At 47.8% G+C, this 25,680-nt stretch overlaps 1 protein-coding gene across 1 annotated transcript in view; it reads left to right on the plus strand.

Moving 5' to 3' along the window:
- Positions 1-18,182: 18,182 nt before the first annotated feature.
- The window catches only part of GRHL3 (grainyhead like transcription factor 3), a 46,396-nt gene continuing 38,898 nt past the window's right edge, over positions 18,183-25,680 (plus strand). The window contains exons 1-3 of the mRNA XM_038758354.1: positions 18,183-18,263; positions 21,131-21,192; positions 24,999-25,356. Coding sequence (XP_038614282.1) covers positions 18,198-18,263; positions 21,131-21,192; positions 24,999-25,356 — 486 coding nt within the window. The 5' untranslated portion in view covers positions 18,183-18,197. The remainder of the gene's footprint in view (positions 18,264-21,130; positions 21,193-24,998; positions 25,357-25,680) is intronic.

Raw genomic sequence — 25,680 nt, forward strand, 5'->3', positions numbered from 1 at the left:
GAGGCGGGATTAGAACCCATGACCTCTGGCTCCCAAGCCCGTGCTCTTTCCATTGAGCCATGCTGCTTCTCAGCTCTTACTATGTGCCAGGCAGTGTACTAAGCACTGGGGTGGATACAAGCAACTTGGGTTGGACAAAGTCCCTGTCCCATAAGGGGTTCACAGTCTCACTCCCCATTTTACCAACGAGGTAGTTGAGGACCAGAGAAGTTAAGTGACTTGCCCAAGGTCACACAGCAGATAGGTGGCAGAGCCGGGATAGGGGGGAGAGAATGTGTGTGGCCAATCCTGGGGGTGGAGACTCCCAGACACCAAACCACCAGAATTCCCTCCTTCCTCCAGTCCCATAAAGGCCCCGACAGGATCCACCTTCCTGAGGGAAGAGGAGCAGGAGGAGGAGGAAGAGGAAGAGAGGAGAAGAAAGAGGACATTGAGGAAGAAGAGAGGAGGAGGAGGAGGAACCTGGAAAAGAGAAGTGGAAAAAAAGAGGAGTAGGCAGAAGAGGAAAAGAACGGGAGTGGGAAGAGGAGAAGAAAGTAAGCTGAGGAAGAGGAGAAGGAGAAAGAGAAAAGAGGAGGAGTGAAAGAAAAAGAGGAGGGAGAAGAGGAGGGGGAGACAGAGGAGGGGGAGGAGGAGGCAGAAGGGGAAGAGAACGGGAGGGGGAAGAGGAGGGAGAGAGGAGGAGGAAGAGAGGAGAAGAAAGAAGACATTGAGGAAGAAGAGAGGAGGAGGAGGAGGAGGAGAAGGAATCTGGAAAAGAGAAGGGGAAAACAGAGGAGTAGGCAGAAGAGGAAAAGAATGGGAGTGGGAAGAGGAGAAGAAAGTAAGTTGAGGAAGAGGAGAAGGGAAGGAAAGGGAAAAGAGGAGGAGTGAAAGAAAAAGAGGAGGGAGAGGAGGAGGGAGAAGGGGGAGAGGATGGGAGGGGGAAGGGGAGGGAGAGAGGAGGAGGAGGAAGAAGAAGATGAGAAGGGAAGTTGAGGGAGAAGAAAGGAGAAGGAAAGGGAAAAGAGGAGGAGTGAAAGAAAAAGAGGAGGAAGAGGAGGAGGGAGAGGCAGAGGAGGGAGAGGAGGAGGGAAAAGGGGAAGAGAATGGGAGGGGGAAGAGGAGGGAGAGAGGAGGAGGAGGAAGAAGATGAGAAAGGAAGTTGAGGGAGAAGAAAGGAGAAGGAAAGGGAAAAGAGGAGGCAGGAAAGAAAAAGAGGAAGAGGAATTGGAAGAAGAGGAGGAGAACTGGAGGAGGAAGAGGAGAGAGGAGGAAGAGAAAGTTGAGGAAGAAGAGAGGAGGACAAGGAAAGGGAAAAGAGGAGGGAAAGAAAAAGAGGAGGGGCAGAAGAGGAAGAGAACAGGTGGAGGAAGAGAAGGGAGAGAGGCAGAAGAAGAGAAGGGAGGAGAAGAAAAAGAGGAGGCAGAAGAGGAGGGAGAGAGGCAGAGGAAGAAGAGAAGGAAGGAGAAGAAAAAGAGGAGGCAGAAGAGGAAAAGAGGAGGGGGAAGAGGAGGGAGAGAGTCAGAGGAAGAAGGGAAGAGGGAGAAAAAGAAGAGAAGGAGAAGAGGAGAAGAAGATGGGGGGTGAGAAGAAACCCCGTATCCAGGAAGCCCGAAGCAACATTGCAGAGCCCAGCGAGTGTCTTTCAGCGGCCTATCTGGTCTCAAAATAGCATCCACCGCTCCAGGCTGCCTGGAGCCTTGAAAGAGTTAACCCAGAACTCCGCCCCGTTGTGGTTTTGTGGTCGAAACCATGATTGCCAGAAGCAAATTTTTGTCATGCACAAGGTGTGTTATTAAAAGTTGAGTTACGCTCCTGGTGAATGAAAAGTTAAAAGCCATCATTAAGTCCTGGCTGTAAAGCCCACAAAATGGGCTGGCGGGCTAATCCTACCGGCAGCCATAGATATTTTCCAAGGTTCTTGGCTTCGGGAATAGAACTCCTAACCACAGCCGGGATTTATTGGGGTGTCTCCTCGGGCACCAGAGCGAGTCGATCAATCGATATACATCAGTCGCCTTTATTGAGTCCTTACTTCGTGCTGAGCTCTGTACTGAGCACTTGAGAGAGTACGGTGTAACAGATTTGGGAGACACGTTCCCTGTCCACAAGGAGCTTACAGTCTAGCTGGGATCCAGTTGCACCGTGGTTGAACCCGTGACCAGTTTGAGAACTCTCCACGGGGCGTAGGGAGGAAACAGGGGACCATCAGCCAACCAGTCAATTAATGGTCTTTACTGAATGCCATCCTTGCGCAGAGCACTGTGCTAAGCACTGCGGTAGTCCTTCTGTACCCATCTTAACAAATACCACAATAATTATTATTATCTTACACACCCGACTCCTCAAGGACCAACTTATACATCTCTAAATAAATGATATAAATATTTATATCATTTAAATACAAGTACAAAATTTTAAATATTATATATATATACATATATATATAAGCCTTCTTTTTCCTACTTTCCGATCATTATTTTAGTGTCTGTCTCCCCTGCTAGAATGGAAGGTTTGTGAGGGCAAGGGGCCTTGTTCACTAATTCTATTTTACTCTCCCACGCATTTTGTAATTAATTATGGTATTGGTTAAACTCTACTATGTGTCAAGCACTGTAGTAAGCGCTGGGGTGATAATAATAATAATTATGGCATTTGTTAAGCGCTTACTATGTGCAGAGCACTGTTCTAAGTGCTGGGGGGGGGGATACAAGGTGATCAAGTTGTCCCACGTGGGGCTCACAGTCTTCATCCCCATTTTACAGATGAGGTAACTGGGGCACAGAGAAGTTAAGTGACTTACCCAAGGTCACACAGCTGACAATTGGTGGAGCCGGGGTTTGAACCCAGGACCTCTGACTCCAAAGCCCGTGCTCTTTCTACTGAGCCACAGAAAATAGATAGAAGTTAATCGGGTTGGACACAGTCCCGACTCTACCTGGGGCTGTCAGCCCAAGGGAGGGGAGAACAGGTACTGAACCCCCATTTTATAGATGAGAGAACTGAGAACCAGCAGGTAAGTGTTGTTTCGTACTTTCCCAAGCGCTTAGTACAGTGCTCTGCACACAGTAAGCGCTTAATAAATACGAATGGATGAATGAAAATACCATTGACTGACTGGTTGATGGGGACCGTAGACTGTACGCTCCTCCTGTAGACCGAAAGCTCCCTGTGGGCAGGGATCACAATGACCAACTCTATTATATTGGTTTCCCAAGTGCTCGCAAAGTGGCTAGAGCATTTATTTATTTATTTTACTTGTACATATTTATTCTGTTTATTTTATTTTGTTAATAGGTTTTGTTTTGTTCCCTGTCTCCCCCTTCTAGACTGTGAACCCGTTGTTGGGTAGGGATCGTCTCTAGATGTTGCCAACTTGGACTTCCCAAGCGCTTAGTACAGTGCTCTGCACACAGTAAGCGCTCAATAAATACGACTGAATGAATGAATTTGAATTCATCATCATCATCATCATCAATCGTATTTATTGAGCGCTTACTATGTGCAGAGCACTGTACTAAGCGCTTGGGAAGTACAAATTGGCAACATATAGAGACAGTCCCTACCCTACAGTGGGCTCACGAATTCATTCATTTGAATATGAATGAATTGAATGAATGAATGAAAGAATGAATGAATGAATGAATGAACGAATGAATGAATGGGCCTGGACGTCAGAAGTTCATGGGTTCCAGTCCCACCCCTGCCACTTGTCTGCTATGTGACCTTGGGCAAGTCATTTCTCTGTGCCTCAGTTACCTCATCTGGAAAATGGGGATTAAGACTGTGAGCCCCATGAGGGACATGGATTTTGTCCAACCCGGTTAGGTTGTATCTACCCCAGTGCTTAGAACAGTGCCTGCACGGAGTAAGCGCTTAACAAATGCCATTTTAAAAAAAAGAGAGAAGACACTTTGAAAAGGGAGAAGAACATGATTTAGCTGGGTAATTAGAGAATTACAAATGATTAATTCGTGTGAGACACGGACGCTTTTGAAAGGTTAGAGAGTGGCCCTCTTGGCAGGTTCGCTCTAGTCAGTAGGTGACTGACTCATCTTGCTATCGCTCTGATAACTACCGAGGATGTTGGGATTCTTTTATCGGAGGATCTCAAAGCGCTTTGATGCCCCACCTCCACCTCCCCACCAAAAGTCACTCCTCAGAGAGGCCCAGAGAGGTTAAGAGATTTGGCTCCAGGTGCCCAGCAAATCTGCTTACAGCCCTAAGAGGAAACCTTGGTTTCCCGGAAGGCCCGAGTTTCCTCCCGATTGAGTGAATTTTAAGGAACGCGAACTAGGAAAACCCTGGTGGGTGGAAGAAAGCCAAGTACTCCTGGAGTAATGATGATGATGGTGATGATGATCGTGATATGACGATAATGTTAATGATAGAATTTTCCCTCCACTGCAGGGGTAATAGTTGACTCCTCAACAATCAGAAAAAAATTATTGTTATTATTACCATTATTCCTATTAGTGGTATATTTGTTCAGTGATTACTGTGTGCCAAACACTGTGCTAGTTGCCAGTCCCTGATTCACCTGGGGCTCACAGTCGAAGGGGGAAGGGAAAACAGGCATTTAATCCCCATTTTACAGACGAAGAAGCCGAGGCCCAGAGAATTAAGTGACTTGGTGAAGTCACACAGCAGGTAAGTCCCACTTGAATAGGGTTTTTCTTTTGACACCGACTCCCCGTGGCTAATGAGGTCTTTGTATTCATTCAGTCATTCATTCAATCGTATTTATTGAGCGCTTACCGTGTGCAGAGCACTGTACTAAGCACTTGGGAAGTACAAGTTGGCAACATATAGAGACAGTCCCTACCCAACAATGGGCTCACAGTCTAGAAGGAGACTAGCCACCAGAACTTGCCAGATAAATTCCAGGGTTGCTCAGAATGTCAACTCCGACATCTTTATAGCCCCGCAGCTGGGCAACTTTGGACTGAGCAGTGAGCCAGGCCTGGGACTCCCGTTTGCCTTTCATAGTTCGTTTTATTTATCAATCAATCAATCAATCAATCAATCAGTCATATTTATTGAGCGCTTACTGTGTGCAGAGCACTGTACTAAGCACTTGGGATTCAGGAAGCCCTCATTATGTGTCAAACACTGTTCATTCATTCATTCATTCATTCAATCGTATTTATTGAGCGCTTACTGTGTGCAGAGCATTGTACTAAGCACTTGGGATGTTCTAAGCCATCCAGGCCAGACACAGTCCCTGTCCCACATGGGGCTCATAGGTAGGAGGACCTGGATTCCAATCTTGACTCCGCCACATGTCTGCTGTGTGACCCTGGGCAAATCAGTTCACTTCTCTGTATGTATGTATATACCTGTATATATGTATATATGTTTGTACATATTTATTACTCTATTTATTTATTTATTTATTTATTTTACTTGTACATATCTATTGTATTTATTTTATTTTGCTAATATGTTTGGTTTAGTTCTCTGTCTCCCCCTTCTAGACTGTGAGCCCACTGTGGGGTAGGGACTGTCTCTATATGTTGCCAACTTGGACTTCCCAAGTGCTTAGTACAGTGCTCTGCACACAGGAAGCGCTCAATAAATACGACTGATTGATTCTCTGGGCCTCAGCTACGTCATCTGTAAAATGGGGATTGACAGTGTGAGCCCCATGTGGAACAGGGCCTGTGTCTAACCTGATTTGCTTGGATCCACCCCAGAGCTTAGTACAGTGCCTAGCACCTAGGAAGAGTTTAACAAATACCATTATTATTATTATTATTATTATTCTGGATACCCATTTCCTCAAGCACTACTAGCCCAGCCCTCTCCCACCGAGCTCTGGGCAGACCCTGGGACAGTAACCAGCAGGTGGAAGGGGCGGGAGATGGGCTACACAGCGGGCCAGGCCGGTGGTGTTGCTCTGAGGCACGCAGCCAGTCTGGCACGCTGCGCCTGGCACAGGCCCAGGAATGCCTGGCACCGGGCGCGGGGCCTCCTGGCTCCAGGCCCAGGGCTCCTGGGGGCTAGCATCTCCAGCCAGAGACATCTTGGCGGCCGCTTCCCTCTTGCGGGGCAGAAAATTTCCGCCTGGTCATGGCCCCTGAATGAATGATCGTTAAATAGACGCCTAATAGTTCCTGGGGGAAGAAGCTGGATATGGGAGCGGAGCCAGTCACCCGACAGGAGGAGGAAAAATGAAAAAGACACGTTACGATGAATAGTCGCAGCTCAACAAAAGGGGAAGGAAAGAGAAAGAAAAATAATAATTATTATTATGGTACTTGTTAAACGCTTGCTATGTACCAACCCCCATTCTAAGCAAGCAATGAAGGTGTGTTTTCCACTTGACTGCCCCAAACCCTCCTGGACAGTTGTCCCATTTCCATGTTTTGCCGGGAGGCCAGCGGTTGGTACCACTGCTGGGAAGGAAGGGGCAGCGCCCCGGGCCCCAGCGGAGGGAAGGAAAGAAACAATAATAATAATAATGGTATTTGTTAGGTGCTTACTATGTGCAAAGCACTGTTCTAAGCACTGGGGAGGTGACAAGGTGATCAGGTTGTCCCACGGGGGACTCACAGTCTTAATCCCCATTTTACAGATGAGGGAACTGAGGCCCAGAGAAGTGAAGTGACTTGCCCAAAGTCACCCAGCTGACCATTGGCGGAGCCAGGATTTGAACCCATGATCTCTGACTCCAAAGCCCGGGCTCTCCCCACTGAGCCACGCTGCTTCTCTAAGAAGGGGCAGCTAGAGAGCCCTTGGTCCGATTTTCAGCTGTACCGCCCCATCGTCGTCACCATCACCGGCCCCGCCATTGTCATCATCCTCATCATCATCATCAATCGTATTTATTGAGCGCTTACTATGTGCAGAGCACCGTACTAAGCGCTTGGGAAGTACAAATTGGCAACATATAGAGACAGTCCCTACCCAAGAGTGGGCTCACAGTCTAAAAGCAGAGAAGCAGTGTGGCTCAGTGGAAAGAGCCCGGGCTTTGGAGTCAGAGGTCATGGGTTCAAACCCCAGCTCTGCCAATTGTCAGCTCTGGGACTTTGGGCAAGTCTCTAAACTTATCTGTGCCTCAGTACCTCATCTGTAAAATGGGGATTAAGACTGTGAGTCCCCCGTGGGACAACCTGATCACCTTGTAACCTCCACAGCACTTTAGAATGGTGCTTTGCACATAGTAAGCACTTAATAAATGCCATTATTATTATTATTATTATCACCAGCCAATCAACGGCTGTATTTACCTTCTGAGCAAGGAGTGCCAAGCCGAGAGCTTGGGAGAGTAAACCCCAGAGGCAGAACACACGTCCGCTGTCCTCAAAGCACTTGCGGTCGAATGGGGAGAAAGGCAGGACAGAAATGACGGGCAGGCACTGGCGTCGGGCGGCGTACGTGGTGTCGGGATGTAGCGTGTTACGTGCGGAAGGAACGAGATGGGAGGAAAGAGGAGCAAAGAGTTCCAGACTGTCAGGGAAGGGGGTGGGTGGCAAGAGGAAGCAGCGTGGCTCAGTGGGAAGAGCCCGGGCTTTGGAGTCAGAGGTCATGGGTTCAAATCCTAGCTCCGCCACTTGTCAGCTGTGTGACTTTGGGCAAGCTACTTCACTTCTCTGGGCCTCAGTTACCTCCTCTGGAAAATGGGGATTAAATGTGAGCCCCCAGTGGGACAACCTGATCACCCTGTAACCTCCCCAGCGCTTAGAACAGCGCTTTGCACATAGTAAGCGCTTAATAAATGCCATCGGAAAAGAGGAAGCAGCATGGCTTACCGCGTTGAGCCCTGGTTTCAGAGTCAAAAGGACCTGGATTCATTCATTCATTCATTCATTCATTCATTCAATCGTATTTATTGAGCGCTTACTGTGTGCAGAGCACTGGACTAAGCGCTTGGGAAGTCCAAGTTGGCAACATATAGAGACGGTCCCTACCCAACAGTGGGCTCACAGTCTAGAAGGGTTCCAATCTCAGTCTTAATCCCCATTTTGCAGAGCTGGGTTCTAATCCCAACTGTCTGCTGTGTAATCTTGGACGAGTCACTTCACTTCCCTTGGCCTCAGAGAAGGGATTGGAAAATGGGGATAAAGACTGTGAGCCCCATGTGGGACAGGGACTGTGCCCAACCCGATTATCTTGTATCTACCCCAGTGCTTAGAACAGTACCTGGCACATAGTAAGCGCTTAACCGGTACCATAAAAAGCCCCTTCAAAGCCCTGCTGAGCGCTCACCTCCTCCAGGAGGCTTTCCCAGACTGAGCCCCCTCAATCAATCAATCCATCAATCGTATTTATTGAGCGCTTACTGTGTGCAGAGCACTGTACTAAGCGCTTGGGAAGTCCAAGTTGGCAACATATAGAGACGGTCCCTACCCAACAGTGGGCTCACAGTCTAGAAGAGTGGGCTCACAGTCTAGGAGACCTTCCTCTCCCCCTTCTCTCCCCCCAACCTTACCTCCTTCCCCTCCCCACAGCACCTGTATATCTGTATATATGTTTGTATGGATTTATTACTCTATTTTATTTGTACATATTTATTCTATTTATTTTATTTTGTCAATATGCTTTGTTTGGTTCTCTGTCTCCCCTTTCTAGACTGTGAGCCCACTTTTGGGTAGGGACTGTCTCTAGATGTTGCCAGGTTGGACTTCCCAAGCGCTTAGTCCAGTGCTCTGCACGCAGTAAGCGCTCAATAAATGCGATTGAATGAATGAATGAATGAATGAATGAATGAATGAATGAATGAATGAAAAAAAAGGGGCATCCTGGATTGAAATTGACAGTGGCCACTCTAGGGACAGCTCACATCGGAAAATAACGGACTGTCCGGACCCCTCCTTCAGAGAAGAGCCAGGCCCTCGTGCCCTGCGGTCACAGAGAGGGACAGGTCCAGCCCCACGCCAGCTGGATGGGGACGATTATCGCCATGGGCAGCCCAGATGGGCAGGAAAAGTGGGATTTGGGGAGCGGCGGGCGGCCCATCTCAGCGAGGCTCAGACCCAGCCAAGGGAAAACCGCCAGACCCGACGGTGGGGTCGGAGGATCCCTCAATCAATCCATCAATCGTATTTATTGAGCGCTTACTGTGTGCAGAGCACCGGACTACGCGCTTGGGAAGCCCAAGTTGGCAACATCTAGAGACGGTCCCTACCCAACAGCGGGCTCACAGTCTAGAAGGGGGAGACAGGCAACAAAACCAAACAGATTAACAAAATAAAATAAGTAGAATAGATATGTACAAGTAAAATAAATAAATAGAGTAATAAATCTGTACAAACATATGTACATATATAGAGGTGCTGTGGGGAAGGGAAGGAGGTAAGGCGGGGGGGATGGAGATGGGAAGGCCTTCCCAGACTGAGCCCCTTCCTTTCTCTCCCCCTCGTCCCCCTCTCCATCCCCCCCATCTTACCTCCTTCCCTTCCCCACAGCACCTGTATATATGTATATATGTTTGTACAGATTTATTACTCTATTTATTTGTTTATTTATTTATTTTACTTGTACATAGCTATTCTATTTATTTTATTTTGTTAGTATGTTTGGTTTTGTTCTCTGTCTCCCCCTTTTAGACTGTGAGCCCACTGTTGGGTAGAGACTGTCTCTATATGTTGCCAATTTGTGCTTCCCAAGTGCTTAGTACAGTGCTCTGCACATAGTAAGCGCTCAGTAAATACGATTGATGATGATGATGATGATGGGAAGGAGGGGGAGAGGAAGGAGGGGGCTCAGTCTGGGAAGGCTGTCCCTGGACGGCCCTGTCGGGCAGGTCTAAATTGGCGCTTCCCTGAATTCTTCATTCGGAGGCTCGCTCACCGAAAGCCCGAGGTGTGGTCTGCGGGCATGGGCCTCTCCCGACTGGGGAGAGTCATGGGGGTATCCATCAATCCGTCTGGCATTTATTGAGCACCCACTGTTGGCAGATCGCTCTTCTCAATCGATCAGATGTATTGATTGTCAGTTCAGTACTCTGCACAGTAAGAACCCGATAAAGTTCGAGAAGCCACGTGGCTCAGTGGAAAGAGCCCGGGCTTTGGAGTCGGAGGTCATGGGTTCAAATCCCAGCTCCGCCAATTAATAATAAGAATAATAATGATGGAATTTGTTAAGTGCTTACTATGTGCAAAGCACTGTTCTAAGCGCTGGGGAGGTTACAAGGTGATCAGGTTGGCCCACGGGGGGCTCACAGTCTTCATCCCCATTTTCCAGATGAGGGAACCGAGGCCCAGAGAAGTGAAGTGACTTGCCCAGAGTCACCCAGCTGACAGTTGGCGGAGCCGGGATTTGAACCTATGACTTCTCCTCCTCCTCCTCATCATCAATCGTATTTATTGAGGATGATTGAGGATTTATTGAGGATGACTTCTGACTCCAAAGCCCGGCCTCTTTCCACTGAGCCATGCCGTAATTGTCAGCTGTCACTGTCACTTCTCCGTGCCTCAGTTCCCCCATCTGTAAAATGGGGATGAAGACTGTGAGCCCCCCGTGGGACAAGCTGATCACCCTGTAACCTCCCCAGCGCTTAGAACAGTGCTGTGCACATGGTAAGCACGTAATAAATGCCATCACCATCGAATACCACGGATGGATATTTATTGGGCGTTTACCGTGCGCGGGGTGGGCCGCGGAGGTGAGTCTCTTCCCAGCGAAGGCCAAAGCGGCCGCCGGCTCCCTTCCCTGGAATTGTATCTTAAAGGCCGGGCCCGAGATCGGGGCCGGTTTCCTGCCCAAACATGATGAAATCACCCCGTCACCGAAAGAGAGCTGAGAGGGGTGAAACCTGAGTCACCCAACCCATACCCGCCCCAGAAAACACGCGGTTCGGAAAAAGTGGAACAGCCCCGAGGAATCTCTTCCTTCCCACCTTTCATTCCTGGAGTGATCAACCAATCAATCAATCAATCAGCGATACTGATCGAGCGCTTACTTTGGGCCGAGCGCTGTACTAAGCGCTTGGGAGAGGACAGTATAACAGAGTTGCTGGACACATGGAAGCAGCATGGCCTAGTGGCAAGAGCATGGATTTGAGAGTCAGAGGATGTGGGTTCTAATCCCGCTTCTGCCACTTATCTGTTGTGTTCATTCATTCAGTCGTATTTATTATTATTATTATTATTATTAATGGCATTTATTAAGTGCTTACTATGTGCAAAGCACTGTTCTAAGCGCTGGGGAGGTTACAAGGTGATCAGGTTGTCCCATGAAGGGGGGCTCACAGTCTTCATCCCCATTTTACAGACGAGGGAACTGAGGCCCAGAGAAGTTAAGTGACTTGCCCAAAGTCACACAGCTGACATTTGGCGGAGCCGGGATATGAACCCGTGACCTCCGACTCCAAAGCCCAGGCTCTTCTCCGCTGAGCCACGCTGAGCGCTTACTGTGTGCAGAGCACTGTACTAAGTGCTTGTGACATTGGGCAAGCCACTTCACTTCTAGACTGTGAGCCCGTTGTTGGGTAGAGACCGTCTCTTTGTGTTGCCGATTTGTACTTCCCAAGCGCTTAGTCCAGTGCTCTGCACACAGTAAGTTCTCAATAAATACGATTGAATGAATGAATGAATGAGCCTCAGTTTCCTCCTCTGTAAAATGGAGATTAAGACCGTAAGCCCCATGTGCAGTGCAGCTTTGTGGAAACAGCCCAGGCTTGGGAGTCAGAGGTCTTGGGTTCTAATCCTTGCTCTGCCACTTATCAGCTGTGTGACTTTGGGCAAGTCGCTTGACTTCTCTGTGCCTCAGTTACCTCATCTGTGAAATGGGGATTGAGACTGTGAGCCCACGTAGGGCAACCTACTTACCTTGTATCTAGCCCAGCGCTTAGAACAGTGCTTGGCACATAGTAAGCACTTAAGAAATACCATAATTATTATTATTATTATGGGGGACATGGACTGTGTCCCAACTTGATTGCCTTATATCCACCCCAGGGCTTAGAACAGTGCTTGGCACATAGTAAGCGCTTAACAAATGCCATTATTTAATAGTAGTAGTAGTAGTAGTAGTAGTAGTAGTAGTAGTAGTAGTAGTAGTAGTAGTATTGTGGGGGACATGGACTGTGTCCCAACTTGATTGCCTTGTATCCACCCCAGGGCTTAGAACAGTGCTTGGCACATAGTAAGCGCTTAACAAATGCCATTATTTTATTATTATTGTTATTGTTATTGATATTATTATTATTATTATTATTATTATTATTTGAGCAACTCTGGGCTTGCGTCCAGGCAGGGGGCACAGGGATTGGCCCAGAAAATGATCCCAGACCCCTCTGGGGATCCTTCAATTCAAAGATATGCTGTCCACAGTGAGATTGATCCATTGGTATGAATGGATTAGAGAGGGAAAAATCCCTCGCCCACTTGCACTCTTTGTCCATGAAAATACAGTCTGTAGCCGTTTAATAATAATAATAATAATAATAATAATAATAATGGCATTTATTAAGGACTTACTATGTACAAAGCACTTTTCTAAGTGCTGGGGAGGTTACAAGGTGATCAGGTTGTCCCACGGGGGGCTCACAGTCTTAATCCCCATTTGACGGATGAGGTAACTGAGGCCCAGAGAAGTTAAGTGACTTGCCCAAAGTCACCCAGCTGACAATTGGAAGAGCCGGGATTTGAACCCATGACCTCTGACTCCAAAGCCCCGGCTCTTTCCACTGAGCCACGCTGCTTCTCTGATTTCTGATCCCGTGTCCCTCAGGTGAGCCTTGCTCAGTCTCCAGTGGTTAAGAGGGGAAAGATAAGAATAAGAATTATGGTATTTGTTGAATGCACTTAATAATTATAATAATGGTATTTGTTAAGTGCTTACTATGCGCCAAGCACTGTACACATCTGTAATTCATTTATTTCTATTAACGTCAGTCTCCCCCTCTAGACTGTAAGCTGGTTGTGGGCAGGGGATGTGTCTGTTTATTGTTATAGTGTCCTCTCCCAAGCTCTTAGTACAGCGCTCTGCACACAGTAAACGCTCAATAAATATGACTGAATGATTGAACGATTCACTCAGTCAATCGTATTTATTGAGCGCTTACTATGTGCAGAGCACTGTATTAAGCGCTTGGAAAGTACAATTCGGCAATAAATAGAGACAAACCTTACCCAACAACGGGCCCACAGTCTAGACGAGGGGAGACAGACAACAAAACAAAACAAGTAGACAGGCATTAATAGAATGAATGCAGAGCACTGTACTAAGCGCTTGGATGAGTACAATACAACAATAAACGAACACATTCCCTGAACACAAAGATTATACACTCTAGAGGGGGAGAAAGACGTTAATAGAAATAAATAAATTACAGACATAATAATAATAATAATTGTGGTAGTTGTTAAGCACTTACTGTGTGCCAGGCACTGTACTAAGTGCAGGGGTGGATACAAGCAAATCAGGTTGACACAGTCCCTGTCCCATGTGGGGCTCACAGTCTTAATCCCCATTTTACAGATGAGGGAACTGAGGCTCAGAGAAGTGAAGTGACAGGCCCAAGGTCACGCAGCAGACAAGTGGCGGAGCGTGAATTAGAAGGCGTGAGCTTCCGACTCTCCGATCTACTAGGCCAGGCTGGTTCTCTAAGCGCCCCAGATTGAGCCCCCTTTTTTCCTCTCCTCCTCTCCATCCCCCCCACCCTACCTCCTTCCCCTCCCCACAGCACCTGTATATGTATTTGTACAGATTTATTACTCTATTTATTTTACTTGTACATATTTCCTATTCTATTTATTTTGTTAATGATGTGCACCTAGCTTTCTTTCTATTTATTCTGATGACTTGACACCCGTCCACATGTTTTGTTTTGTTGTCTGCCTCCCCCTTCTAGACTGTGAGCCCGCTGTTGGGTAGGGACCGTCTCTATATGTTGCCAACTCGTCCTTCCCAAGCGCTTAGCACAGTGCTCTGCACACAGTAAGCGCTCAATAAATACGATTGAACGAATGAATGAATCCAGCTTTATTTCTATTTATTCTGATGACTTGACACCCGTCCACATGTTTTGTTTTGTTGTCTGTCTCCCCCTTCTAGACTGTGAGCCCGCTGTTGGGTAGGGACCGTCTCTAGTTGTTGCCAACTCATCCTTCCCAAGAGCTTAGCACAGTGCTCTGCACACAGTAAGTGCTCAATCAATACGATTGAATGAATGAGTCTAGCTTTATTTCTATTTAGTCTGACTTGACACCTGTCCACATGTTTTGTTTTGTCGTCTGCCTCCCCCTTCTAGACTGTGAGCCCGTTGTTGGGTAGGGACCATCTCTATATGTTGCCAACTCGTCCTTCCCAAGCGCTTGGCACAGTGCTCTGCACACAGTAAGCGCTCAATAAATACGATTGAATGAATGAATGAATCTAGCTTTATTTCTATTTATTCTGATGACTTGACACCCGTGCACATGTTTTGTTTTGTTGTCTGCCTCCCCCTTCTAGACTGTGAGCCCGCTGTTGGGTAGGGACCGTCTCTAGATGTTGCCAACCCGTCCTTCCCAAGCGCTTAGCACAGTGCTCTGCACACAGTAAGTGCTCAATAAATGCGATTGAATGAATGAATGAATGTGGGGCTGGGATGGGGGCCGAGGAGCAAAGGGGGCACGTCAGGGTGATGTAGAAAGAAGTCTGTCCTGGGCCCAGCCGCAATCTGCTGTGTTGTGATCTTCTAAGCACCAAGTACAGTGCTCTGTATGTAGTAAGCACCAACTAAATACCACTGATTGTCCCCATCCCCCCGCCTTACCTCCTTCCCCTCCCCACAGCACCTGTATATATGTATATACGTTTGTACATATTTATTACTCTATTTTACTTGTACATATTCTATTTATTTTATTCGGTTTATATGTTTTGTTTTGTTGTCTGTCTCCCCCTTCTAGACTGTGAGCCCGCTGTTGGGTAGGGACCATCTCTAGATGTTGCCAACTTGGACTTCCCAAGCGCTTAGTCCAGTGCTCTGCACACAGTAAGCGCTCAATAAATACGAATGAATGAATGGTCGACATCACTGCCTGGGTGACAGTTGAGTAAAATAGATGGCGGGCGAGGCCTGTTACTCTCTCCGGGCCTTCCATCGCCCTCCCGCCCAGCCCAGCCGCGGCCGAACCGCTGTCAAAACACTTAATTTAGGGCAGGAGAAAGCTCCGGGCCTCCTCCCTCTCCTAGCCCGGAAAGACGGGGACGTTTCTATCATTTCTCTTGTCCCGGTGACAGCCCCGACTCTGTGCCAAACGCCCAACTCCCTGGGGCCCACCAAAAGAGCCCCGCCCTGACCTCTCAGGCTGCCTCTCAGGATGGTAATAATACCATCATTATTATTATTATTACCGAGGACTCCCCCTTCTAATAATAATAATAATGATGGCATTTATTAAGCGCTTACTATGTGCAAAGCACTGTTCTAAGCGCTGGGGAGGTGATCAGGTAGTCCCACGGGGGGCTCACAGTCTTAATCCCCATTTTACAGATGAGGGAACTGAGGCCCAGAGAAGTGAAGTGACTTGCCCAAAGTCACACAGCTGACAATTGGCGGAGCCGGGATTTGAACCCGTGACCTCTCACTCCAAAGCCCGGGCTCTTTCCACTGAGCCACGCTGCTTCTCGCTGCTTCTAGACTGTGAGCCCGCTGTTGGATAGGGACCGTCTCTATATGATGCCGACTTGTACTTCTCAAGCGCTTAGTACAGTGCTCTGCACACAGTAAGCGCTCAATAAATACGATTGAATGAATGAATGAATGGCGTGGACTGGCACACCGTGTCAATGCTCCCTGAGGGGACCCCCCTCCGTCTCAGGATGGTCCATCATCATCATCATCAATCGTATTTATTGAGCGCTTACTATGTGCAGAGCACTGTACTAAGCGCTTGGGAAGTACAAGTTGGCAACATATAGAGACAGTCCCTACCCAACAGTGGGCTCACAGTCTAAAATGTCACAGTCCACCAATTCTGCCCCCCAAAACTGTAGCCCAAAATGTCCCTGGGACTCCCCACATCATCTGTTTGCCCTGCTAGACGGCCCCGGGCACAAAAAGTAGAGAAGCAGTGTGGTCTAGTGGATAGAGCCCGGGCCTGGGAATAAGGAGGACTTGAGTTCTAATTCCGGCTCCGCCACTTGTGTGCCATGTGCCGTGTGCTGTGTGACCTTGGCAAGTCAATCAATCAATTAATCAATCGTATTTATGAATGAAATTTTCAATCAAGTCTCTAGGAAATGGAAAAGACCTCAGGCATTTGGTTACCTTTTATCATCATCATCATCATCATCATCATCAATCGTATTTATTGAGCGCTTACTGTGTGCAGGGCACTGTACTAAGCGCTTGGGAAGTCCAAGCTGGCAACATATAGAGACGGTCCCTACCCAACAGTGGGCTCACAGTCTAGAAGAGGGAGACGGAGAACAAAACCAAACATACTAACAAAATAAAATAAATAGATAGGTACAAGTAAAATAAATAGAGTAATAAATAATAAGTCCCTTCACTTCTCCAAGCCTCAGTTACCTCATCTGTAAAATGGGGATTAAGACTCTGAGCCCTATGTGCGACATGGACTATAACTAACACAATTAGCTTGTATCTACCCCAGTGCTTAGTACGGTACCTGGCACGTAGTAAGCTCTTAACAAATACCATTAAGAAAGAAGAAAGAAGAAGAAAAAAGTAGATGTGACTTGAATCAGTCAATTGATGGTATTTATTGGGCGCTTGCTGTGCACTATACTAGGCACCCGGAAGAGAACAATATAGTAATAATAATAATAATGGCATTTATTAAGCACTTACAATGTGCAAAGCACTGTTCTAAGCCCTGGGGCTCACAGTCTTAATCCCCATTTTACAGATGAGGTAACTGAGGCACAGAGAAGTTAAGTGACTTGCCCAAAGTCACACAGCTGGCAATTGACAGAGCCGAGATTTGAACCCATGACCTCTGACTCCAAAGCCTGTGCTCTTTCCATTGAGCCACGTTGCTTCTTATAGTAGACTGTAAGCTCGCTGTGGGAAGGGAACATATCAACCAACTCTTATTTTGAACTCTTCCAAGCGCTTAGTGCAGCGCTCTGTGCACAGCAAACACTCAGTAAATAATAATAATAATAGTAATGATAGCATTTATTAAGCGCTTACTATGTTCAAAGCACTGTTCTAAGCGGTGGGGAGGTTACAAGGTGATCAGGTTGTCCCACAGGGGGCTCACAGTCTTAATCCCCATTTTCCAGGTGAGGTAAGTGAGGCACAGAGAAGTGAAGTGACTTGCCCAAAGTCACACAGCTGACAATTGGCAGAGCCGGGATTTGAACCCACGACCTCTGACTCCAAAGCCCGGGCTCTTTCCACTGAGCCACGCTGCTGATTGATTGACAGATGATGCACACGTTCTCTGCCCGCAAGTAGCTCACAATCTAGAAGGGGAGGCAGAAATTAAAATAAATTAGAGAGAGGGGAAATAGGAGAGTTTAGCAATATTTAGATAAGCTCTGTGGGCCTGGGGGTAGGGTGAATAACTCTTTTTGAGGGCAGGGATCACGTCTAGCAACTCTACTGTATTGTCCTCTCCCAAGTGTTTCGTACAGTGTTCTGCACACAGTAAGAGCTCAATAAATACCATTGATTGACTGAGCGTAAGTGCCTTGTGATCAGGGATATGGAAGCAGTCATCCTCCTCTTGGAAAAATCTCCTTCTATTTTCTTTTTGCTTTGGGGGATGAGAGCGGAGAGAGCTTGGTAGAGTTGGTAAGGGCGTGACAGGTTATTTTAATCCCAGAATCTCCCGGCTATCTCGCTCCTGGTCATCATCGTCAATCGTATTTATTGAGCGCTTACTATGTGCAGAGCACTGTACTAAGCGCTTGGGAAGTACAAGTTGGCAACATATAGAGACAGTCCCTACCCAACAGTGGGCTCACAGTCTAAAAGGGGGAAACAGAGAACAAAGCCAAACATACTAACAAAATAAAATAAATAAAATAGATATGTACAAGTAAAATAAATAAATAAATAGAGTAATAAATATGTACAAACATATATACATATATACAGGTGCTGTGGGGAAGAGAAGGAGGTAAGATGGGGGGGATGGAGAGGGGGCTCCCTCCCAGAGCCTCATTCTCCTCTCCTTCCCAGTTTTAGGTCCTTCCGGCTGCTAAAGAACGACCCCGTGAGCTTCCAGAAGTGTTCCTACACCAGCGAGGATGAGGCGTGGAAAAACTACTTGGAAAATCCCTTGACCGCCGCCACAAAGGCCATGATGAGGGTCAACGGGGACGACGACAGCGTCGCTGCACTGAGCCTCCTCTACGATTACTACATGGTATGGCCTCAATCCGTCGATCGATGCTATTTATTGAGCGCCGGCTGGGTGCGGAGTTACTGTACTAAGCGCTTGGGAGAGTACGATTCAGTAGAGTTGGTAGACATTTCCCTGCTCATAAAGCGTCTTAAAGTCTAATGGGCTCTTGGGGACTCAGTCTGGAAGTCAGGTATCGTATTTATTGAGCATTTACTATGTGCTAAGCACTGGGGTAGACAAGTTGTAGTAGTAGTAATTAATGGTGGCATTTGTTAAGCGCTCACTATGTGCAAAGCACTGTTCTAAGCGCTGGGGAGGATACAAGGTGATTAGGTTGTCCCATGTGGGGCTCACAGTCTTAATCCCCACTACTACTACTACTACTAATAATAATGGCATTTGTTAAGCGCTTACTATGTGCAAAGCCCTGTTCTAAGCGCTGGGAAGTTACAAGGTGATCAGGTTGTCCCTCCTGGGGCTCACAGTCCTAATCCCCATTTTACAGATGAGGTAACTGAGGCCCAGAGAAGTGAAGTGACTTGTCCAAAGTCACCCAGCTGACAATTGACAGAGCAGGGATTTGAACCCATGACCTCTGACTCCAAAGCCCAGGCTCTTTCCACTGAGCCACGCTGCTTCTCTACTACTACTACTACTACGCTGCTTCACTACTACATAGTAGTAGTGATAGTAGTCGTAGTAGAAACGAAAACAACAGTAACTGGTTAAGCGATGCTGCTTGGCCTAGTGGAAAGAGCATGGGCTGAAAGTCAGAGGACGCGAGTTCTAATTCCGGCTTCATCCCTTCCCTGCTGTGTGACCTTCGGTTAACGTCTCTGTGTTTCATTCATTCATTCAATCGTATTTATTGAGCGCTTACTGTGTGCAGAGCACTGTACTAAGCGCTTGGGAAGTACAAGTTGGCAACATATAGAGATGGTCCCTACCCAACAGTGGGCTCACAGTCTAGAAAGTCTCTGTGTTTCAGTTTCCTCAACTGTAAAAGGATCATTCAATGCCTGCTTTCCCTCTTAGACTGTGAGCCCCATGTGGGACAGAAACTGTATCTGACCTGAATAACTTGTATCTACCCCAGTGCTTAGAACGGTGCTTGTCACACAGTAACACAAAAAATAATAATAATATTACTGTTGATTACTCCCAGACTGAGCCCCCTCTTACCTCTCCCCCTCCCCATCCCCCCCACCCTACCTCCTTCCCCTCCCCACAGCACCTGTATATATGTTTGTACAGATTTATTACTCTATTTTACTTGGACATATTTACTATTCTATTTATTTTACTTGCCCATATTTACTATCCTATTTATTTTGTTAATAATGTGCATCTAGCTTTACTTCTATTTATTCTGATGACTTGACACCTGTACACCTGTTTTGTTCTGTTGTCCGTCTCCCCCTTCTAGACTGGGAGCCCGTTGTTGGGTAGGGACCGTCTCTAGGTGTTGCCAGCTTGGACTTCCCAGGCGCTTAGTCCGGTGCTCTGCACACAGTAATCGCTCAATAAATACGACTGAATGAATGAATTACTGTATCAACCTCCTTGCTGATCTCCCTGCCACCTGTTTCTCCCCTCTCCAGTCCACATTTCACTCTGCTGCCCAGATCATTTTGCTACAAAAACGCTTAGACCATGTTTCCCCACTCTTCAAGACTTCCAGTCCATTCACCTCCGTGTCAAACAGAAACTTCTTACCATTGGCTTTAAAGCACTCAATCAACTTGCTCCCTTCTACCTCTCGTCGCAAATTCTTACTCCAACCCAGCTCGCACACTTCACTCCTCTAAAGGCAACCTATTACCTCCTCTAATTGCTCTACCTATTTCGCCGCGACCTCTCTCCCGCCTCCCGCCTCTGACCTGGAACACCCTCAATTTTCCTATCCGACAGACTCTCCCTCCCTTTAAAGCCTTATTGAAGGCTCATCTCCTCCAAGAGGCCTTCCCTGACTAAACCCTCTTTTCCTCTTCTCTCACTCCCTTCTGCATCACCCTGACTTGCTCCCTTTATTCACCACCCCGATCCCCAGCCCCACATTGTCCATATCCATAATTTATCTATTTATATTAACGCCCGTCTCCCCCTCTAGACTGTAACCTCATTGCAGGCAGGGAATGTGTCCGTTATATTGTTGTTTGCACTCTCCCAAACGCTTAGTACAGGATCCTGCACATAGTCAGTACTCAATAAAGATGACTGAATAATAATGACAATAATAACGGTATTTGATCAATGTCAAAGCTTAGGAGGGTTCAGTAGAAACCAAACACATGCTTCCTGCCCACAGAGTAGCTTCCGCTCTAATACGCAAGGTGAAGGGATAAAATATTTATAGAGGGTGGGAGGAGTAAGAACAGAGATCTGAGAGGGAATCGGACACACATGCCAGGAGGAAATATCAGGGAGGCGTCTTCCCGGTACATGATGTACCCGTTGTGTGACCCAGGGCAAGTCACTTCCCTTCTCTGGACCTCATCTATAAGATGGGAATTCAATACCTGTTCTCTCTCCGACTTAGACTCTGAACGCTATGAGACAAGCGACTGTGAATGGTCTGATTATATCATAGTCTATTCCAGCATGGTGCTTGGCATATAGTAAGTGCTTTACGGAGACCTTTTTTATCATTGATGTTGTTGTTACCCACAATTAGGCAAGTGTGCCATCCGTCCCCGGGGGAACTGGGCAGTTAGCGATGTCATTTTACGTCTCTGTGCCTCAGTTCCCTCATCCGTAAAATGTGAAATAATGTGATCCCCATGTGGGACGTGGACGGTTTCCAACCTGATTAGCTTGTGCTACCCCAGTATTTAGTAGTAACGAATATGGTAATAAAACAAAAAACTGTGGGCGCTGTACTCCTGCAGGTCCCGAAAGAGAAGAGGATCCTGTCCTCAGGCAATGGAGGAAGGAATGATCTCGGAAAGAGGTGAGAGGCCAGAAATCACTTCCCATCCCCTATTGCCCCTTCTACCCTCCCCCTCCTGGTTCCTTGGCTCCCACCTCCCTCCCACCCTCCCTGGCAGAGGATCTCCATCCCAAATTTGGGTCTCTCACTGTACCTCGATCTCATCCATCTCGCCGCCGCCCTCTCGCCCGCATCCAACCTCTGGTTTGGAACGCCCTCCCTCCTCATATCAGACACATAATTGCTCTCCCCTGCTTCAAAGCCTTATTGAAGGCACATCTCCTCCAAGAAGCCTTCCCGGACTAAACCCTCCTCTTTTCGTCTCCCACTCCCTTCGAGATCGCCCTGACTTGCTCTCTTCATTCATCCCCCTTCTCAGCCCCACAGCGCTTATGTATATATCTGTGTATATATATCAGGGAAGCAGCACGGCTCAGTGGAAAGAGCCCGGGCTTTGGAGTCAGAGGTCACGGGTTCAAATCCCGGCTCCGCCAATTGTCAGCTGTGGGACTTTGGGCAAGTCACTTCACTTCTCTGAGCCTCAGTTCCCTCACCTGTAAAATGGGGATTAAGCCCCACTGTGGGCTGATCACCTTGTATCCCTCCCCAGCACTTAGAACAGTGCACATAGCAAGCGCTTAACAAATGCCACCATTATTATTATTATTATATCTGTCATCATCATCATCAATTGTATATATTGAGCGCTTACTATGTGCAGAGCACTGTACTAAGCGCTTGGGAAGTATAAATTGGCAACATATAGAGACAGTCCCTACCCAACAGTGGGCTCACAGTCTAAAATACAGTCATGTATTTATTCGTGTATTTCTACTGATGTCTCTCTCCCCCTCGAGACCGTGAGCTCGTTGTGGGCAGGGAATGTGTCCGTTTGCTGTTGTACCATACTCTCCTAAGTGCTTAGTAAGTGATTTGCACACAGTAAGCGCTTGATAAATACAATTGAATGAATGAATGAATGAGAAAACCCCCCCTTCCCTGCATCCATCACCCCAAAGACCTCTCGCCCAGTGTTCCCCAGAGAATCAGAACTTTCCAGAACTTTCCAGACTTTAATGGGTTCAGAGGCCCTTGCATCTCCTTCCCTTCTGCGCTTACCGCCATCCCTCCTCCCTCCCCAGAAAGTAATGGGATCCACAAGCCCTTCCTGGACTCTCTGTTCCTTGACCATCGCCTCTGCCCATCTCTTTCTGAGCCATTTGTTTTGGCTTTCCCTCCTCCCAGTTTTCCCCCTGGTTGCGCCATTCCCGATCTGCCTGTTCCCTCTCCGGACCCCACAGATCCCTGGGCCGGAGCCTTGGGGAATGGCGGGTCAGGGGCAGAGGTGGTTACCTGATCCCCCTGCCCTGCCCCACTGGTTCTGACTCTGTTTCCCTTCTGGTCTCTATATGTTGCCAACTTGTACTTCCCAAGCGCTTAGTACAGTGCTCTGCACACAGTAAGTGCTCAATAAATACGATTGATTGATTGATTGATTCTTCCCGACCCCAGCTCCGGCCCTGCCTCGTGGCAACGTGGCCGGGAGAGGTGGCCATCTTGCAGGGAGGCTTTCAGGTGGCTGAGAGATCTGGGGATTCCAGTTGCCACCTCCCTTTGCCCCTCAGGAACCCAATCAATCAGGCGGGATTTGGGTTCTAATCCCAACACTGCCACGTAGTAATAATAATAATGGCATTTGTAAAGCGCTTACTATGAAGCAGCGTGGCTCAGTGGCAAGAGCACGGGCTTTGGAGTCAAGAGGTCATGGGTTCAAATCCCGGCTCCGCCAGTTGTCGGCTGTGTGACTTTGGGCAAGTCACTTAACTTCTCTGTGCCTCAGTTACCTCATCTGTAAGATGGGGACTGTGAGCCCCCTGTGGGACAACCTGATCACCTTGTAACCTCCTCAGCGCTTAGAACAGTGATTTGCACGTAGTAAGCGATTAATAAATGCCATCATTATTATTCCACCTTTTAGACTGTGAGCCCACTGTTGGGTAGGGACTGTCTCTATATGTTGCCAACTTGTACTTCCCAAGCGCTTAGTACAGTGCTCTGCACACAGTATGCGCTCAATAAATACGATTGATTGATTGATTGATGTGCCAGGCACTGTATTAAGTGCTGTAAACAGGGTTGGACGCTGTCCCTGTCCGGCGGGGGGCTCACACTCTCCCTGTTTTACAGATGAGGTCACTGAGGCACAGAGAAGTGAGGTGACTTGCCCAAGGACACACAGCAGATAAATGGCAAAGCCGGGATTAGAACCCGTGACCTGTGCTCTACCCATTACGCCATGCCTGCTGTGGGATCTTTTGGGAAATCACAACTCTTCTGGGCCTCAGTTTCCTCAACTGCAAAATGGAGCTTTGATACCTGTTCTCCCTCCTACTTAGATGGTGAACCCCACGTGAAACAGGGAGTGCATTCAACCTGATTATCTCGTATCTACCCCTAGTGCTTAGTACAGTGCTCTGCACACAGTAAGCGCTCAATAAATATGATTGAATGAAAGAACAGTGCTCAGCACAGAGTAAGCTCTTCACAGATACAATTAAAAAAATAATTCATTCATTCAATCATATTTATTGAGCGCTTACTGTGTGCAGAGCACCATACTAAGTGCTTGGAAAGTACAATTTGACAATAAAGGGACACAATCCTTGCCCACACTGGGCTTAAATTCTAGAAGGGGGGAGACAGACATCAAAACAAGTAGAGAGGCATCAATAGAAATAAATAGAATTATAGACATATACACATCAAAAGAAGTAAACAGGCATTAATAAAAATAAATAGAATTATCGTGGCTCAGTGGAAAAAGCCCGGGCTTCGGAGTCAGAGGTCATGGGTTCAAGTCCCGGCTCCGCCAATTGTCAGCTGTGTGACTTTGGGCAAGTCACTTCACTTCTCTGGGCCTCAGTTACCTCATCTGTAAAATGGGGATTAAGACTGTGAGCCCCCCGTGGGACAACCTGATCCCCTTGTAACTGCCCCAGCGCTTAGAACAGTGCTTTGCACATAGTAAGTGCTTAATAATGATGGAATTTATTAAGCACTTACAATTGGTGGAGCCGGAATTTGAACCCATGGCCTCTGCTCCAATAGAGAGCACTGTACCAAGCCCTTGGGAGAGGGCAATAGATTCGGTAGAAATGATCGTTCTCCTCAAGGAGCTTCCAGTCTACTGTGTGCAGAACGTTGTACTGAAAACTTGGGAGACTACAGTAGAGTTTGTGGACAAGATATAATCCCTGCCCTCAAGGAGCTGATAGTTCTTCACCAATAGTAGGTGTGTACCTTCCGGGCCTGTAGGTCTTTCCTTTCATTCATACATTCATTTAATCATATTTATTGAGCACTTACTGTGTGCAAAGCACTGTATTAAGTGCTTGGGAGGGTACAGCGTGGCTCAGTAGGAAAGAGCCCAGGCTTTGGAGTCAGAGGTCATGGGTTCCAATCCCGGCTCCACCAATTGTCAGCTGTGTGACTTTGGGCAAGTCACTTCACTTCTCTGTGCCTCAGTTACCGCATCTGTAAAACGGGGACTGAGACTGTGAGCCCCATGAGGGACAACTTGATAATCTTGTAGCCTCCCCAGCGCTTAGAACAGTGCTTTGCACATAGTAAGCACTTAATAAATGCCATTATTATTATTATTATTATTACAATAGGACAATCAACAGATGCACAATGAGCTTAGAGTCTAGAAGGGGAGACAGACATTAATAGAAATAATAAATTCCTCCGCTCGATGCCTCGGTTTCCCCACCGGGAAGCCCAGGCGTGAGGGAGAGAGCCAAGGCCACCTCGTCCGTCTCCCCCAGGCATTTCCCCGGGATGGATTACGAGCCGGAGGCCGGGCCCCTGGAGAGTCCGACCCACCTCATGAAGTTCCTGAGCGAGACCGTCTCCGGGGCCCACGACTACCCGGACGCGACGGACGGGAGCAAGAAGAGCGGCGGCCTGATGAGCCTGGAGGCCGCGAGCAAGCCGGCCCTCCTGCCCCCGGGGCCCAGCAAGCTGGAGGCCAGCCCGGCGGCGGCCTCGGAGAGCTACCTGCTCCCCACCGCCGGAGACATGTACGAAGGGGGCTCCCTCAACTCGCTGTTCGAGGCCGTACACATGGCCCAGGCCCAGCCACGCTGGCAGCCCGACACCACCTTCAAGGAGGACCCCCAGGAGGTGAGCCCCCCAAGTCGGCCCAGGCCTGGGGTCCCGGACTGAGGGGTGGGGGGGAGGCCGGGGGGAGCCAAGCGGTGCCCTGCTCTGACGGTCGGGATTGTGGGCAGATTTACCTCCACACCAGTCGATCGCATTTATTATTATTACTACTACTACTACTACTACTACTACTACTACTACTAATGATGACGGTATTTGTTAAGCGCTTACTTTGGGCCAAGCACCGTTCTAAGCACTGGGGGAGATACAAGGTTATCAGGTTGTCCCAGGTGGGGCTCGCAGTCTTAATCCCCATTTTACAGATGAGGTCACTGAGGCACAGAG

The sequence above is a fragment of the Tachyglossus aculeatus genome, chromosome 16 (assembly GCF_015852505.1).
Source record: "Tachyglossus aculeatus isolate mTacAcu1 chromosome 16, mTacAcu1.pri, whole genome shotgun sequence".
Classification (NCBI taxonomy): domain Eukaryota; kingdom Metazoa; phylum Chordata; class Mammalia; order Monotremata; family Tachyglossidae; genus Tachyglossus; species Tachyglossus aculeatus.